Genomic DNA, 15602 nt, shown 5'->3' with positions numbered 1-15602 from the left:
GACAGAACAAAGAATATATTCCACCCGAACACCACCCCCAATCGGGTCCAGTTTAATGGGTATGTTTTCCGCAAATATCCGCGGGTTTGGTGCTCTCCGTTCCATCCACAATATCCGCGAGTACGATACTGCACCGTTTCTGGATCCTCTGCTTGCAAGATTTTCCGCAAAGGGTCCGCAGGATTCCGTCTCAAACATGAAATTGTCAACAGTAAAGAAAAAGCATCTAATTGCAGCTGATATACTTCTTCTGCTGCCTCTGCTTCTACTGCTGCTGCTCTTGTTGCAATTGAAACACACTCCATAGTCTCTTTTTCTTTATTCAGTCCATATTTTTCCCTATTATGAACAAGTTCTTGAGAGTATGTATACCCATTTGATCCGCTGCCTAGCTGTCCAGAACACTTGCTAACTCTTTATCATAGACAATTCAACATCTTAGAAATGAAGCTGAAAATTGGCACGAAAAAGTCCAACAATTGGAAAAAAGAAGAAAAGAGTTGGAATTAGAATCCAGTAATAAGGACAATATAATTAATTCAATTATTTTTAAGAACAAAACTTTGCAAGAAGACTACAAAAGATTAAAATTTAGAGCAAATAAAACTACAAAGATTTCTATTGAATCTCTAACACTCAAACTAGAAAATGATGATTACTCTGCAAAAAACTTGGATTTAGAATCAAAATTAGAGGATATCAATCAACTAATTAAAATCAATAACACCAAAATAAAGGAAAATGATTTGAAGATTGAACAATTTCAAAGAAAATTATATTCGTTAAATAACGATAAATTAAATCTATCAAAACAAATTAACTATTACCAAGATCACTACAATAGAAATAGAAATGAGCTCGACGATATAGCTGCTCAGTTAGATTTCATATGACTCCTAGTCAAAATAATTAAACAATCGTTTAATTATTTTGAAACTAATTTGGATTCAACTTTAATCCTAGTGGCATGTTTAATTGCTTATCTTTTTTAATTTTTTTAGTTTTTGATCTTAATTTTATTAATTATTTATTAATAAAATTGAGAAAAAGAAACGAAAAAAAAAAATTAACCACAAACAAACCAAACCCAGTTTTATCTCCCCATATTTTTCAATTTACCCTTTATCATTTCCATAAATTATATCACCTTACATCACATCTCATATCATCTCATCTTATCTCATCACATCTCATCTCATCTCACTCATCTTGTCTCATCTAATGATATTTTATCATACCACATTATACTATTTCTTTTTCAACTTCATCGTCGACTAATCTAAATATTTATCTATCAAAATATTTAAACATCAAAATACTAAAATCATCATATTTGATTAAAATATTAGTTTGTTAATTCAATTTGTTATAAATCATTTACTGATTTTTATCTTTCATTTCTTTTAGTTTATTTCTCACCCACTCAATTTCTCTGTTAATCTATTTTACCAGATATACCCAATTTATATTTACTATTTATATTTTCCTTCATCTTTCATTTTCTTCTCACTTTCTTCCTATTAATCTTTCTTTTTCTTGGTTTTTCAACAAAATCTTTGCAATTTTATTACTCAATTTTCGGTTTTTCTTTTTTCAACCTTTTACCTCTTTAACCTATTTATTTTATCTATTTATCTATTTACACACTTATCTCACATGTCTATCTTATCTTTATTTAATTTATCTACCAACTTAGCTCTAAGTAGAATTCTTAATAAACATGAACCGAATTACGATACTACGTAACATTACGATGACGCCGGATTTCGAATGCCGTCATTAATTTCTTATCTGAAGATTCAAATCTTAAGATCAAAATAATAATGATTTAAATTCTTTTAACAGTAACCATAATTATAATTTTAAATATGTCAAATTCATTATCATCTACTCCGAATAAACAAAAATTAATAAATTCAACCTGTTTGGACTTATTATTGCTTGAAATTGTTCCATTATCTATAAGGATAACACACAAGTTGCAACAAGAAAATGATTCGTCATCACTAACAACATCAAATTTATCTGATAATAAAACCAATAATAAAATCAGTAATAATAATAATAATAATAATAAATCAAACGACTCAATAATATCTCTGGATGAAAGCTTTAATCATCATGGAGGAATTGAGACTTTGGAATCAAATTATATTAATAATGATTTAGTTAATTTTAAAGTTGAAAATTATGGCTATTCAATTGGTTTAAGATTAGGCGAATTGTTAAGTTTTCAAATCAATAGTAACAGTTTAAATTTAATTTCAAAAGAAAATAATAATTTGGATATTTTAAATATAATGAAATTTATTTGTAGAGACGTTTGGAAAAAATTATATGATAAACAAATGGACAATTTGAGAACAAATCACAGAGGCACATTTGTTTTAATTGACAGCAATTTTAAAGATTTAACTAGAATGTCCAGCTCAAAAGGTATTAATGATACAATAATTAAATGCAAGCCTTATGTTTGGTTTCCCTGTGGTATAATTAGAGGAATTTTATCAAGTCTTGATATTGATTCAACAGTTAATTTTGAGATTACAAAATTTCCTTCAGTTACGTTTAATGTTCAAACTAATATTTCTGGCTAGTAGAGTCCGATGTTTGGTATGTATTTACAAGATAGTATATATATAAATATATATATATATTTATATATATATTAATATTAATATTATTGACATTATTATACTTAAAATTATCATAAAATAAAAAGACCTATAGATTAAAACAAAATCAAATAACCTTCTTCCTTCCTTCCTTCTTTTGATATATGTAATCTAAAAAAAATAATAGAATAAATAAGATAAACAACCTAAATGTAAAAAATAAAAAAAATAAAAAGTATCTCTTTAAAAATAAAATAGAAAATGTATAAGTAAAATAGTTATATGTATAATATATTTACAATAAGGAGTAAATAAAAGGGAATATAACAAAACAAGCCCAAAAAAAAATAAAATAAAAAAAAATAAAAATCAAGATTGTAAGAATAGAAACAAACAATTTTTTATTGGCTTTATTTTTACTATTATTTTTTTTTTGAGAAATTTTTTAACTTTGAAAATTTTGAATGGAAGAAATTGGTATTTTTCAGTTGTACGAATATAATGAATTGAAAAATTAGTTAAAAATGAATATGGATTCGAATTGATCTTAAAAATTTTTCTTAATTGTTGATAATTTAACCACGAATGTCACCATGAATACCAATAGCAGAAAGAATAAAAGAAAGAGAAACTAAAGAAGTGATTAAAGTATAATCGGCTTTAATTTTTTTCAAAGTAGTTTCAGCATCTGCTTTATAAATTGAGTTTTCAACTTCTTTTTCAATGGTTGGAGAATCATCATTATTTTCATTTTCATTTTCATGCTCATGCTCATTTGATTCTTCTTCAACTTTTTCAGCTGCGGAATCATTAATGTCAGGTTTTAAAAACCCGGATTTATCTAAATGAGAGGGTTCTTCTCTCAATTCTCTTTTCAATTGAGAAACTTGAGGATTGGATTTAACTGCATCACTTGATTTTGGTTTTTCAACGTTTTGAGGTTTAATCAATTCATTTGGATCTGGGGTTTTTGAACCTAAATCTGTTTCAATTGAACTCAATAACTTTGATTCTAACAAATTAGTTTTAAAAAATAAATAACCTAAAGCAAATTGAACAGGAATTGAAGCATATAATAAGTAAGGATGACGTAAACGTTTTGGAGACTTGAAAAAAGTTAACAAAAACAATGAAGAAGAAATCGAACCCAATGAATAGATTAATTTATGAATATTCGAAGTTAGAGTATTCAAGTTATCTTGGAAGTCATTTTTCTTAGTAAATGGCAAAATGTCAGATAAATAAGGGAAAATGGAAAATGTTTGAAGAGTTAATGAACCAGCTAAGATCCCAAGAGTGGTTGTCCCAATAACTTTAGTAACCTTTAAGCAAGTGCCCATTTTTGGTGAATAAAACTAAGACAGTAACGAAAACGACCAGAAGGACCACAAGATCAAAACCAAACCGAAACAATCAGAATACGCTAAAACAACAACGAGATACCAACAAAAACCACTGGAAATGCAGATATGCCCTACTTGGTGAAGATAAACAGTTCGAATTGCAAATTGACTAAATTGTATTGGATCTTATCTCAACTCTGCTCCCAAAATCCTTTTCGCCACAGAAAAAACCGGTCCGGCACCACGGTTCTGAACGGATTACCGGAATAATAGGAGCGGTACATCTCCGTGTGTACCACTGGAATGGCACGGTGGAGTAAAATATGCGGATTTCAGGCGGAGTTCGGGGATCCGCAGTGATGGTCTTGAATTTTTCAGATTTGGCTGGATGATAAACACAAAGCAGATGAGTCAGTTGGAGTTGTGTTGGTTATCATCAGAAATTAAGTAAAATTAGCTAGAAAAATGGCAAATGCAGCTCAATTAGAGGAAATTAAGAAGCTCCAGGAGTCCAAGACCATTGGTATCATTGGGTTGGGTGACATGGGTCTATTATATGCTAAAAAGTTCTCAAATGCTGGTTGGAAAGTAGTGGGTTGTGACAGAGAAGAAAACTTTGATCGATTTGTTGAAACTCATAAAAATGAGAGGTTCAAAGTTCTTAGAAATGGCCATTTTGTTTCAAGAGTAAGTGATTATATTATTTACAGTGTTGAGGCTGAAAACATTGACAAAATAGTTTCACTTTACGGTCCTTCCTCGAAATTTGACAGCATTGTTGGTGGTCAAACCTCATGTAAAGCACCCGAAATTGAGGCATTTGAGAAATATTTGCCTGATGATATCAACATCATATCTGTGCATTCCTTACACGGTCCTGGGGTAACAACTACTGGCCAGCCTTTAGTTATAATCAATCATAGATCTAATCCTGAAAATTTCAGATTTGTCAATTTACTAATGTCTTGTCTCAATTCAAAAGTAGTTTATCTATCTGCAGTTGAACATGATAAAATTACTGCTGATACTCAAGCTGTAACTCATGCTGCTTTTCTAAGCATGGGTGTCGCTTGGAGAAAGATTCAAGTATATCCTTGGTATCATCAAAGATGGGTTGGTGGTATTGAAAATGTTAAAATCAATATCTCAATGAGAATTTATGGAAATAAATGGCATGTTTATGCTGGTTTGGCTATAACAAATCCCTCAGCCCACGATCAAATTTTACAATATGCAAATTCAGTCACTGAATTATTTACTTTGATGATTCAAGGAGATAAAGAAAAATTAAGACAAAACTTATACATTGCTAGAGATAAAATATTTGGCCATATTATTAAAACCAAGCAAGAATTATTATTGGATGATAAGCTTTTGGCTCAATACTCTTTATCAAAAGTTCCTCCTGGTCCAAAAAAGTCCAATTCTCATCTATCCTTATTGGCAATCGTTTATTCATGGTACAAATTAGACCTTTTTCCCTACGATCATATTATTTGCTCAACTCCTTTATTTAGAATCTTTTTAGGTGTAACTGAATATTTATTTTGCACTCCCAACCTACTAGATGAATGTATTGAAGATGCAATTACTGAAACTTCTTTTAGAAGTGATGATTTAGAATTCGTTATTGCTGCAAGAAATTGGAGCAGAATTGTCAGACACAAAAGTTTCGAACTTTATCAAAAAGAATTTGAAAAAACTCAAGATTTTTTCAAGGATAATCAAGACGAAGCTAATAAAATCGGCAATGAAATGTTCAGGGTCATTTTACAAAGGGTTAAAGAATATGAATCAGACCAATCTGATATTGATCCATGATATTAAAACCTCAAAATTTTAACATATTACTTCAAAAACTTTTTTATTAGCTTGACCAGTTTGATTGTTAAAAAATTTAATTTTTTTAGCAATTTATTCAATCTAATTAGTCTGTACTTTAATACTCAATACTTAATATTTAATTTTCGATTTTCAATTTTTCAATTTTTCAATCTTTCAATTTTTAACTGTTTGTTGTATACTTTTTATTTTATACCCTATGTGTTATATTTTGAATATTATATTTTATGATTTATGATTTATGTTTTATGTTTTATAATTTATAATTTTTCTATTATACACTATAAATTACCATAATCAAAATCAAAATCAGAATCAATGTTTTTTTTCTCGATTAATTATTTCTTATTTGAAACATTCTAATATTTAACCAAAACCAAAATGTGGAAAAACATGCAAATGAAAATGAAATGTTCAAGACTACCCATAAATCAGGATATCTTGATGGTGGATTTAAAAAAACTTCCATTCCATGTAAAATTAATGCCAAAACTGTTGAAGAAATTATAACAAAATTGATTGACCAATTTTTAATTGAATTTTCTTTAACTTTGAACAAATTTTTAAAATTATTTACGACACAATTAATATTTAAATTTCCAATCAACCAATTCATTAAAAAGCCTATAACAAAATATTGTAGCACTAATTCATCTTTTTTCAATAGTGGGTATAAACTAAATAAGCCAATATTATTAACCCAACAAACCATTTTAAAAATTTCATCATCATTCACATTTGATAATAATAATGTTGTTGGCATTAATGGTAATAAAATGGATTTTTCATGAACTTGAAATGAGAAAAAATAAAAGCCCCAAGAACATGATGCAAAAGCTATAGGAATTAAATTTTTTCTTGGATGAAAATAGATTACAAGACAACTAGGCAGTATAGATAATAAAGTAAAGCCCAATGATAATGTTTTTAACGTTGATAAATCAAATAGTGTTCTATATTTGACTAATATGTTAGTCACACACCAAAAATTTGCAACTTTATCTTCAAATAAACCTCTTTCAAATGGAAAAATTCTTATTAAAGCCTGTTTGATATTTAAAAGCCCATCTTTAAAATTGTTGTTAAAAATCACTAGTGGAGCAAACATTACTACTAAAGTTAATATGACAGAGAAAGCAACTGCAAATAATCTTGGGAAATCAAATCTTTTCTGAAAAGGATTGAAACATAAAGATAAAATATAAAAAAAAATAACAGGAGAGTAATACAAAGCCATTTGTTTAAAAGAAATGGCTAAAATGAAAAAAAAAGAAGCAATTGATAACTGATCGTATAATAGGCTGACAATTGAAAATAGTACTAAACCAAGCATTACTGAGTTATATTGAAAATGACCATGATCAATTAGTATCAAACAAGGTTGAAACAAAATTAAAACAATTGTTATACTTTGATTTAAAGAGTTGAATTTTTTCCAGCCTTGAGAACCATTTGTTGTAATTTTTTTATTGGATTTAAAAAAACAAAATGTAAAAAAGTAAACAGCCGAAAAGTAAATTAAAACATCAGAGATCAAAACGGTTAATCTCATAAAATTTTTCAAATCATCATTTTCTATACCATTTGTATTATCCAATTGAAACCACCCGGGTCTTATGAATTTTCCAATAAAGCCAAAAAAATAAGAATGATAAGCAGTCAACGGAGGATAATCTAGACCCCAATAACCTAGCTTGTAATAATACCATTTTGATATTGGTAAATTTATGGTTAAATCTAGCCAATGTCTTTGAGCTTCAAAATCTCCAAAAAATGGAGGATTGGCATGACCAGAATATCCTCCTAATGATACAGCAGACCGTATTAAAATTGCAAAAATCGTTATAATATATTTGATCACCCACTGATTTTGAACTGGTCTGAATGGAGATAAAAACTCATAGCATGGAGAATTATAAAAAACTGATTTAGAAGACAATCGTTCTTGTTGTCTTTGGTGAAAATCCATGTCCTGCTGCAGGCTGGTTACTGGCTTTATTTTGACAGAAGAATTGGGACTCATTTTAATAGGTCTGACACAGCAAACACTTTGGTAATATCACCTTCATATGTTCTGTCAAAGTTCTTCAGGTGTCGCTGATAAAAGTTCAACGAATTATCAGACTGCACAGCAGTTGTCATGTTTAGTAAATGTAAAACCGCGCCAATCAGGACTCGAACCGGGGTCTTTTATTGGAAGACGCAAATAGGCTTGATTTGCCAATGTGATCTTGATCTATACGTATTTAATAGCATAGATGTCTCAGAAATTGTCGAAAAAGGTTTTGAAAGCGAAATAATTGAAAAGAAATGTCTTTTGAATTTATTCGAAGATATGTTACAAATTTTTTCATCTATGTTAATGGAGCTTTTCCTGATGTGGAAGCAGGAGTAATGTCTAGTGATGATTTAACTAGAATAGATGATATAGAGTTGTGTGAATCAAATTAATGATTTAAAAAAACAACAACAGTCAAGTATACTTATCTATAAGATTTATTACTTTTTCAAGTATATTTTATTATTCTTTGAAATTACCAGTAGAGAATTATCATCGAAATATATTTTTACAAATAGAACCGCAATTGGATTGTTAACAAAAATATTTTCAATGAGGTGGTTTCTTGTTTATTGCATGGATAACCACAATAGTTGATACTCTGAAAACACTGGAATATAGCAAAAAAGGACCCAATGAAAACTGCTTTATTACTTTGTCATTAGATGTGGAATTGCAACAATGATTAAAACGGTTTTAAGTCTGTTGTTCTTTCCATAAGGTTGCAACAGCATGCAGTTGTATGCACACTATCTATATCATGTGCTTTGCAATGACATCCAACATTCATTATTTTTTTCAGTTTCCGAAGCTACGAATCAATGCCGACACTTTGAAGGAGAAAAGATTTTAATTCAGATTTGCTGAGCGATGAGGTACTTCAGCTGATTGTTCATACTTCAACTCAGCTACTCTTTGTATTAAATACTTTACTTTTTTTTCAAATACCTTTCATAATGGCAGTTCCCAAAATCACCATTTTGATATCTGGAAATGGCTCTAATTTTCAAGCGATTATTGATGCTATAAAATCCGGAGAAATTGAAGCTGAAATCGACCAAGTAATTTCATCCTCTCCAACTGCTTATGGTTTAGAAAGAGCTTCGAAGGCTAGCATTCCATCAAAAGTTCATCAATTAAAGGATTATTATAAGGGAATTCCAAAGGAAAATAAAGAAGGAAGAAAAATTGCAAGAGAAAAGTTCAATGATGATCTAGCTAATTTAATCGTTTTTGGATCGAAAAACTCAGATTCTATTGAAGACAAAGTCCCAGGATATAATGCTCCAAATTTAATTGTATGTGCAGGCTGGATGTTGATTTTGTCGTCGAGTTTTTTGACACCAATAGAAAAATTCAATATTCCAATTATCAATTTACATCCTGCTTTACCTGGTGCATTTGATGGTACCCATGCAATTGATAGATGTTGGAAAGCTGGTCAAGATGGTCTAATTACCAAAGGTGGAGTGATGATTCATAAAGTTATACAAGAAGTTGACAGGGGCGAACCTTTAATAGTTAAGGAGCTTAATTTAATCATAGGCGAACCATTAGATGCCTATGAAGACAGAGTTCATAAAGTTGAACATGTTGCTATAGTAGAGGGCACTGTCAAAGCTTTGAAAGAATTAGTTTTCATCTAATGTCTGAATTGATTACTTGACTGGTTTTCATTGGTAATTATCATAAATTAAGCTAAATTAAAGATTGATTCGAACCGAATTCATAAACATAAAAAAATAAACCAAAATGGTATTAGTATAAATAACAAGAAAAAAATTCAAAAAATTCAAAGGGCAATATAACTTTAAATACATATTCCTTATTCCTATTTTAAAATTCGATTTTTTTCTCTTTCATACGCATAAATATTCAAATAGTAAATATATATAAAATCATGCTTTATAAAAATTCTAATTATGCATCAACTTCCATTGCCTCAGGTCTTTCTTCGGGTGTTGAAATTATAACCTCTTCAGAAACAAGTTCAAGTTTGCTATATATTGTCTTTTCTTTCAAAACAACTGTAGCACCCCTATTAAAAATATAGTTATTAGCCTTTTGTGATCTAACATTTGGAGTCAAATAATTTCTGTGCAATACAGCATCTTTGCCTGCTTCCATTACACAAAGATCAACGTTAGATCCCGAACCTAAATCATTCCAAATACCTGCTTGGATAGCATCTGAACACAATTTCATTGCTTCCTCTTTGGTTAAATCCAATTTCCACCTGCTCTCAAAGACTGACATGGCAGCCAACGAACCTGAACCTAAGGTTTGATAATAACCTATATCCGTTGAACCATGAGCGTGAATTGAGAATAAATGAGAGCCAGTTGGATCAGTTCCTGCCACAATTAAATAAGCACCAATATGACCACTGTATTTGAACAAATGCTGTTTTAATAAAGTCAATGCAGTGCAAACTCTTGGTTCACGGTTGGTGTATAAAGAGTGCAATTCAATATTCGAGGAAATTAATTGAGTCACCATCTCAGTATCAGCAGCAGTACCGGCACCAGCACACCAGATGTGAGGAGCTATTCTGTGTAATTTCTCGCAATTCTTATCAGCTACAATTGGGCCAGCAGTAGCTCTAGTATCAGCAGCGATCACAACGCCACCGTTGAATTTACATCCAACAATAGTAGTACCGGTAGAAGTGGCCTTTGGGACAGCATATCCCTTGGAAGAGAGAAATTGATTTCTCTGATAGTTCTCAAAACTCAAACCTGCCATTTCTGCTCAAAATATCAACGACTGCAACAATAGTTAATATCTACCCAGCTCAGCACCCAGATCAATTAAACTTCAGAAGGTGATAAAACTATCTCAGAAGAAGAACACTAAAAAACAAACCTGGATTACGCATAAATTATGTCAGCACTGCATGAAAAATGCGTTAAGAGGCATCAATCTGCATGTGGCTGATTTAGCTCTGGATTGATACGTAACAATCTCAGAGCATCAGATACTGATTCAACATTGCAACTCTGATTATATCCAGATCAATTGCAATCGCAGTAGCTATTCTGCTTTTATTTGCCCTTTTTCAATTTTCAGTAGTGCAATTTGACGTTCTCAAATTGCCAGATACATGACACTTAGCCTGAAACATGTTAGACGCTTACTCATATACTGCTCCATCAAGAGTGAAGACCTTATTTGTTCCTATTGGTGATCTATCTCAAGATGAGTTTTTGAACTACTACAAGGAAGTTGAGAATGATTATGAAGTACGGTTGTTAGACGTTACTCCAATAAGCTCGTCTGCTTTTAATCCCCAGGGGTTTCCATCGGGAAAAATCATTTACGATTTTCAATTATGTTTAAATGATAACGAATCAATTTTCTTTCAAGATTTTGAACCTTTTAGAAAAATATTTATAACAACTGGCATAATAAAATATAACGAAAATTTGACTCACGATATATTAAATGAGCATTTGTTAAATTTAAAGAAAAAATATAATACCTCAATTGTTCAAAATTTATTGATATTTGGTTCTCCTGATAACCAATTCCACAATAAATATATATTTAATATCCCATTCTCTAAAATTGAGACAATCATGTGCGATATATCTTACAGCTTTTTAAATGCTCTTTTCCTATATGCTCAATCATTTCAACATGTCACTCTAAGGTCCCCGGGGACTATTAGTGCAAATGATGTGCTAAGAACCTCGTTGAATTCAAAGCATCGTATTAATGATTCAATTTCTTTGCCAGCGATTTCTGCATTTTCAAAATCATCAACCAGAACCTCAAAAAGAGCATCTGAAACCTCACTATCTTTAATAGCGGAAATGAATAAAATATCTCTAAAAACCTCTTCTGAAAAGAAAGAATTGAAACAAAAGGGCAGACAGTTGAAAATATTAGGTAATTTCTATTTATTAGCTGGTAAAATCACTGATGCTTTGAAAACTTTCTCTGACTCTGCTAATCTATTGAAATCAGGTAACGATTTTCTCTGGCTAGGTTCTGCTTTAGAAGGAATTGGAATTTGCTTAGTTTTAATATCCTTTTTAGCTGTACCTTACCAAATACCTGCAACGCTAAATTCCATTGTATTCAATACAAAAGAAAAAGAAAATGATGCAAATTCTTCTAATTCTTCTGCAAATGCTTTAAATTTCCCTTATTTAAAGGAAAAGGGGAAAAGAGATTCAAATCCTTCAGTCAATTACGTTTCTCCTATATCTTCACCAAGAAACTCTATTACATTGAAACGTTCAAATACCATTGGCTCAATTGCAAATCACAACCAAAGTTCTTACACCAATAGCAACACAAATGACATGAACAACATTAATGAAAAGAGTACTAAAAATACTACACTTGATATAGCTAACCTACCTGTGCCAGAAATAGTTTACAAGTTAACAAAAAGAGCACTATGGTATTACTCTCTCACCCTTGATGATCATGAGGATTATGTACCTCAGTTGGTTTATTGCGAAACGATTTTGAGATTTATGAAATTTATGTCAATAATCCATATTGGAGGTGGTTTTAATTTTAGGGCTCTTGATCATATAGTTCGTGGAAAAAGAATCCCAAGCAAAAAGATCGACTCAACTTATTTCAACAAGTATGATATCATTAAATTTTCAAATAAAATATTTACAGTGCAATTGAAAAATATGGATTTATTATCACAATGCCGAGTCTATTGTGCATTGTCGTCAATTTATGGAGATTTGGAATTATTTAGAAAAAGATCTTTCATTTTAAAATCATTATTAGATACTTTAATTCCAGAATTAATTAAAAATAATACAGTGAAATTTGAAAATTACTCATTGAAATTGAAAAATAAACTCATAAATTCTCCCACTTTAGACTCTCTTAACAATAATCTTAACAGAAATCAATTGGTGATCAGTGAAAAAAATTCAGATTTAGGTTCATTTGATGAAAATATATACAGTTTATTAGATTCTTTGTTGTTGGTCTATGGAATTGGTTGTTCACCAGAATCTTCAATAATTGAATCAAAAAAAAGCAATTGGTCTCAACTTCACAAAATGATTTTAAATTTATGTATGAAATTTTGCATGTCTCTTAATGATATAGGTGGTGTATTAAATTTTAGTTCTATTTTATTAACAAGATATTTGCATTGTCTTTCTCTTGAAGAGCAAACTTTTTTATTTAATTCATTTAAAGAGTATATGGAAATTTCAAGAAGCTTGAATTTATTTTTGAAAATTTATTATTGGGACCCTTTTATTGTTAGAGATATTATTCTTATTAATAATTTTGATGAATCTTTAAGGCCAATGAAATTGGATAATACAGATAGTGTTGTTTCTGTATCACCTAAAAATGAATTTAAAACACCAAACACTTCTAAAAGATCTACTTTGACTTCACCACCTAGTGCTGTCTTGTATAATCCCTATGAAAATAAGAAAAATATCAACCGATTTTCAAAAAGTAGATACTCTTTGAATAATAAAATGGAAGATGTTGTATCCGAAGAATTTTTTGATCAATCTGTTGAATTAATTCAGGATGAAGCAGTTAATATATTGGTTACGATTCAAAATCCTTTTTTGTTCGATATAGAAATCAATGAAATAAAAATTGAAACTGATGGAAAAGTTGAACTTGAAACGTTGGTGAATAATAATCACAATCATTTTATCATTTCAGCCAATACACTTCAAAATATTCAAGTTGGAATTAAACCATTATCTTCTGGGATTTTAAATATAATAGGTTGTACGATGAAAGTTTGTAATTGTGAATCTCAATTTTATAAAATTTCATTGAGAGAAAAGAATAGGAAGATTGAGAAAACAAAAGTGATTGGATTTTTAAATAACTTGCCCGATTTTAAAGCCGAAAATAACAAACTAATTGAAACTATCCAGGAAGAAACAGATAGTAAAACAATAAATCAAAAGAAAGATAGTCAGTCGTTATTAGTCCAATCTTCAAAAAATACATTGAAGATTAATAATACTAAAGATAGAGTTGATGTTAAGAACTTGAAATATAAAGTGATTTTGCCTCAACCAATTTTGGCATTGATAGATTTATCTCTCAATAATTCGTGGATGATGTTACTTGAAGGAGAAAAAAACTTATTCACAATTTGTTTAAGAAATTTGTCAAATTTGACGATCAATTATCTTGCATTTAGCTTTATTGATTCAACAATTGAGCCATTAAGAGCATCATTAGATTCTAAAGAAACCCCTGCCAGTGAAATATATGAAATTGAGTATTACCTATTGAAGAGAAAACCATTAAAAGTGAGAAAGAACAATAAACTAAATTCTATAAAACCATTCGATTCGTTACCTCTAGATATCGATATCAAAGGAAAAAGAGGAATGAGAAATGCTAGTATAATTCTAGATTATGGTAATCAAACACTTGATTCAGAAAAGTATTTCAGGAGACTTACCATCCCATTGTTTGTAACTGTTCAACCAAGTATTGAGCTTGCAGGTTGCGATTTGATACCATTATTTTACAATGTGGAAAATTCCAAGAATAATCTTACTACATTGAGCAATCTAAATGATGATATTCGAAATCAAGAAAATATTTGGTCATATCTTAAAAATAAAACTGAAAATATTTCAGATTATTGTTTATTAGTACTTGATTTAAAAAATTCATGGACACAAAAATTTAAAATTGAATTAAAAAGTAGTGAGTTTCTTTTTGATACCAATGATGATCTTGATTGTAATGATGGAATTGTTCAAAATTATGATAAGGATCAAAAGTTTGCAGATGAAAAAAGTACATATATTATCAAAGATTCAATAGGACCCGGACACACTCAGAGGTATTTATTACCAATAAGGCGGTTTGGATTTCCTGATGAATATCTTGAAAGAGAAATTCCAAGTTTAAGAAATAAACAATTTATTAAAAAGGATACAAGGTTCGCGAAGGAAGAAATGAAATTCATCAAAGATTCATTTTGGTATCGAAAAGAAATTCTTCGTCATATCAAGGGTTTATGGGCTGAAGACAAAACAAATAGAAAGGGGTTTATAGAGTTGAGAGGAATTAGGTTATCTCCTAAAATGGTAAGTGTGCTCAAAGTTGAAAAAATCAGCATTGAAATGCAGTTGATTTCGTCCAAAGCTATTTCTGATGATGAAAAAGATGGTGATAATAATGACAATGAAGAAATTATTGATTGCGAGCTGCAAGAATTGGAAATCAATAATCTAAAGAGTGATAAATACCAATCTTCAATAACTCACAATGGCTTTTATTGGGAAATTAAAGCAGAGGAATTTTTCACGATAAAAACTAAGATTACAAATAATTCAAGTGAGAAATTAAGAGGGATGTTGCGTCATGTCCCAATTGTATCTGGAGGATCAATTGAGAGAAAAATATTATACAATGGATGCTTACAATTTAATATCGAGCCTGCAATAAACCCGGGTGAATCAGCCGAGTTTGATTTAGGTGTGATTTTGCTAGTGAAGGGAGAGTATGAATGGGGAGCCATATTAGATGAAACTATCCACAGCTCTTCTGAAAGAAGCGATTTACTGCACACGCAAAGAGAACCGCTCTATATTCGAGCTCGATGATCTTGTGTTTGCAGTTTGCCCAACGTTTTCTTCAACACAGGTTGACAGTTAACGTTATGTTTTGTATCTCAACGATGTTTGTGATCCATTGAAATTTCCTAAAGCTATTTCACACCAAAAGCCGAGCTCTAAAACACAAGCCGTTGCAGAGCCCTGA

At 30.2% G+C, this 15602-nt stretch overlaps 8 protein-coding genes across 8 annotated transcripts; 5 read left to right on the top strand and 3 right to left on the bottom strand.

Annotated features, from left to right (window-relative positions):
* Window positions 1–176: 176 nt before the first annotated feature.
* On the top strand, window positions 177–1381 carry ASCRUDRAFT_107138 (uncharacterized protein). Its single transcript, XM_020188669.1, has 2 exons — window positions 177–362; window positions 426–1381. The coding sequence occupies exons 1-2, from the start codon at window positions 345–347 to the stop codon at window positions 891–893; spliced, it is 486 nt and encodes a 161-aa protein (XP_020046120.1). The 5' UTR covers window positions 177–344; the 3' UTR covers window positions 894–1381.
* A 487-nt stretch (window positions 1382–1868) lies between these two features.
* Window positions 1869–2597, top strand: TRS33 (Trs33p; the record flags this gene model as incomplete). Its single annotated transcript, XM_020191243.1, has 2 exons — window positions 1869–2052; window positions 2128–2597. The coding sequence occupies 2 exons, from the start codon at window positions 1869–1871 to the stop codon at window positions 2595–2597; spliced, it is 654 nt and encodes a 217-aa protein (XP_020046119.1).
* A 593-nt stretch (window positions 2598–3190) lies between these two features.
* Window positions 3191–3955, bottom strand: ATG33 (Atg33p; the record flags this gene model as incomplete). The annotated part of the gene is made up of 1 exon (XM_020191919.1): window positions 3191–3955. One exon carries the CDS (start codon window positions 3953–3955, stop codon window positions 3191–3193), a length of 765 nt encoding a protein of 254 aa, XP_020046118.1.
* A 416-nt stretch (window positions 3956–4371) lies between these two features.
* TYR1 (prephenate dehydrogenase (NADP(+))) lies at window positions 4372–5901 on the top strand. The gene has a single exon (XM_020193606.1). It carries the CDS (start codon window positions 4424–4426, stop codon window positions 5777–5779), a length of 1356 nt encoding a protein of 451 aa, XP_020046117.1. The 5' UTR covers window positions 4372–4423; the 3' UTR covers window positions 5780–5901.
* A 233-nt stretch (window positions 5902–6134) lies between these two features.
* Window positions 6135–7769, bottom strand: ALG6 (dolichyl-P-Glc:Man(9)GlcNAc(2)-PP-dolichol alpha-1,3-glucosyltransferase; the record flags this gene model as incomplete). Its single annotated transcript, XM_020190715.1, has 1 exon — window positions 6135–7769. The coding sequence occupies one exon, from the start codon at window positions 7767–7769 to the stop codon at window positions 6135–6137; it is 1635 nt and encodes a 544-aa protein (XP_020046116.1).
* A 1046-nt stretch (window positions 7770–8815) lies between these two features.
* Window positions 8816–9505, top strand: ADE8 (phosphoribosylglycinamide formyltransferase; the record flags this gene model as incomplete). The annotated part of the gene is made up of 1 exon (XM_020194650.1): window positions 8816–9505. One exon carries the CDS (start codon window positions 8816–8818, stop codon window positions 9503–9505), a length of 690 nt encoding a protein of 229 aa, XP_020046115.1.
* Window positions 9506–9779: 274 nt separating this feature from the next.
* PUP1 (proteasome core particle subunit beta 2) lies at window positions 9780–10604 on the bottom strand (the record flags this gene model as incomplete). The annotated part of the gene is made up of 1 exon (XM_020194649.1): window positions 9780–10604. One exon carries the CDS (start codon window positions 10602–10604, stop codon window positions 9780–9782), a length of 825 nt encoding a protein of 274 aa, XP_020046114.1.
* Window positions 10605–10981: 377 nt separating this feature from the next.
* TRS120 (TRAPPII-specific subunit TRS120) lies at window positions 10982–15367 on the top strand (the record flags this gene model as incomplete). The annotated part of the gene is made up of 7 exons (XM_020189782.1): window positions 10982–11938; window positions 12026–12652; window positions 12714–12748; window positions 12802–13177; window positions 13286–14540; window positions 14625–14941; window positions 15047–15367. Coding segments are annotated over 7 exons (3888 nt in total), but the record flags the coding sequence as incomplete, so codon positions are not given.
* Window positions 15368–15602: the final 235 nt, after the last annotated feature.

The sequence above is a fragment of the Ascoidea rubescens genome (genome assembly GCF_001661345.1).
Source record: "Ascoidea rubescens DSM 1968 unplaced genomic scaffold ASCRUscaffold_10, whole genome shotgun sequence".
In the NCBI taxonomy this organism is placed as follows: domain Eukaryota; kingdom Fungi; phylum Ascomycota; class Saccharomycetes; order Ascoideales; family Ascoideaceae; genus Ascoidea; species Ascoidea rubescens.
Note: the sequence above shows the minus strand (reverse complement) of the source record. Positions and strands in the feature narration are given on the sequence as shown.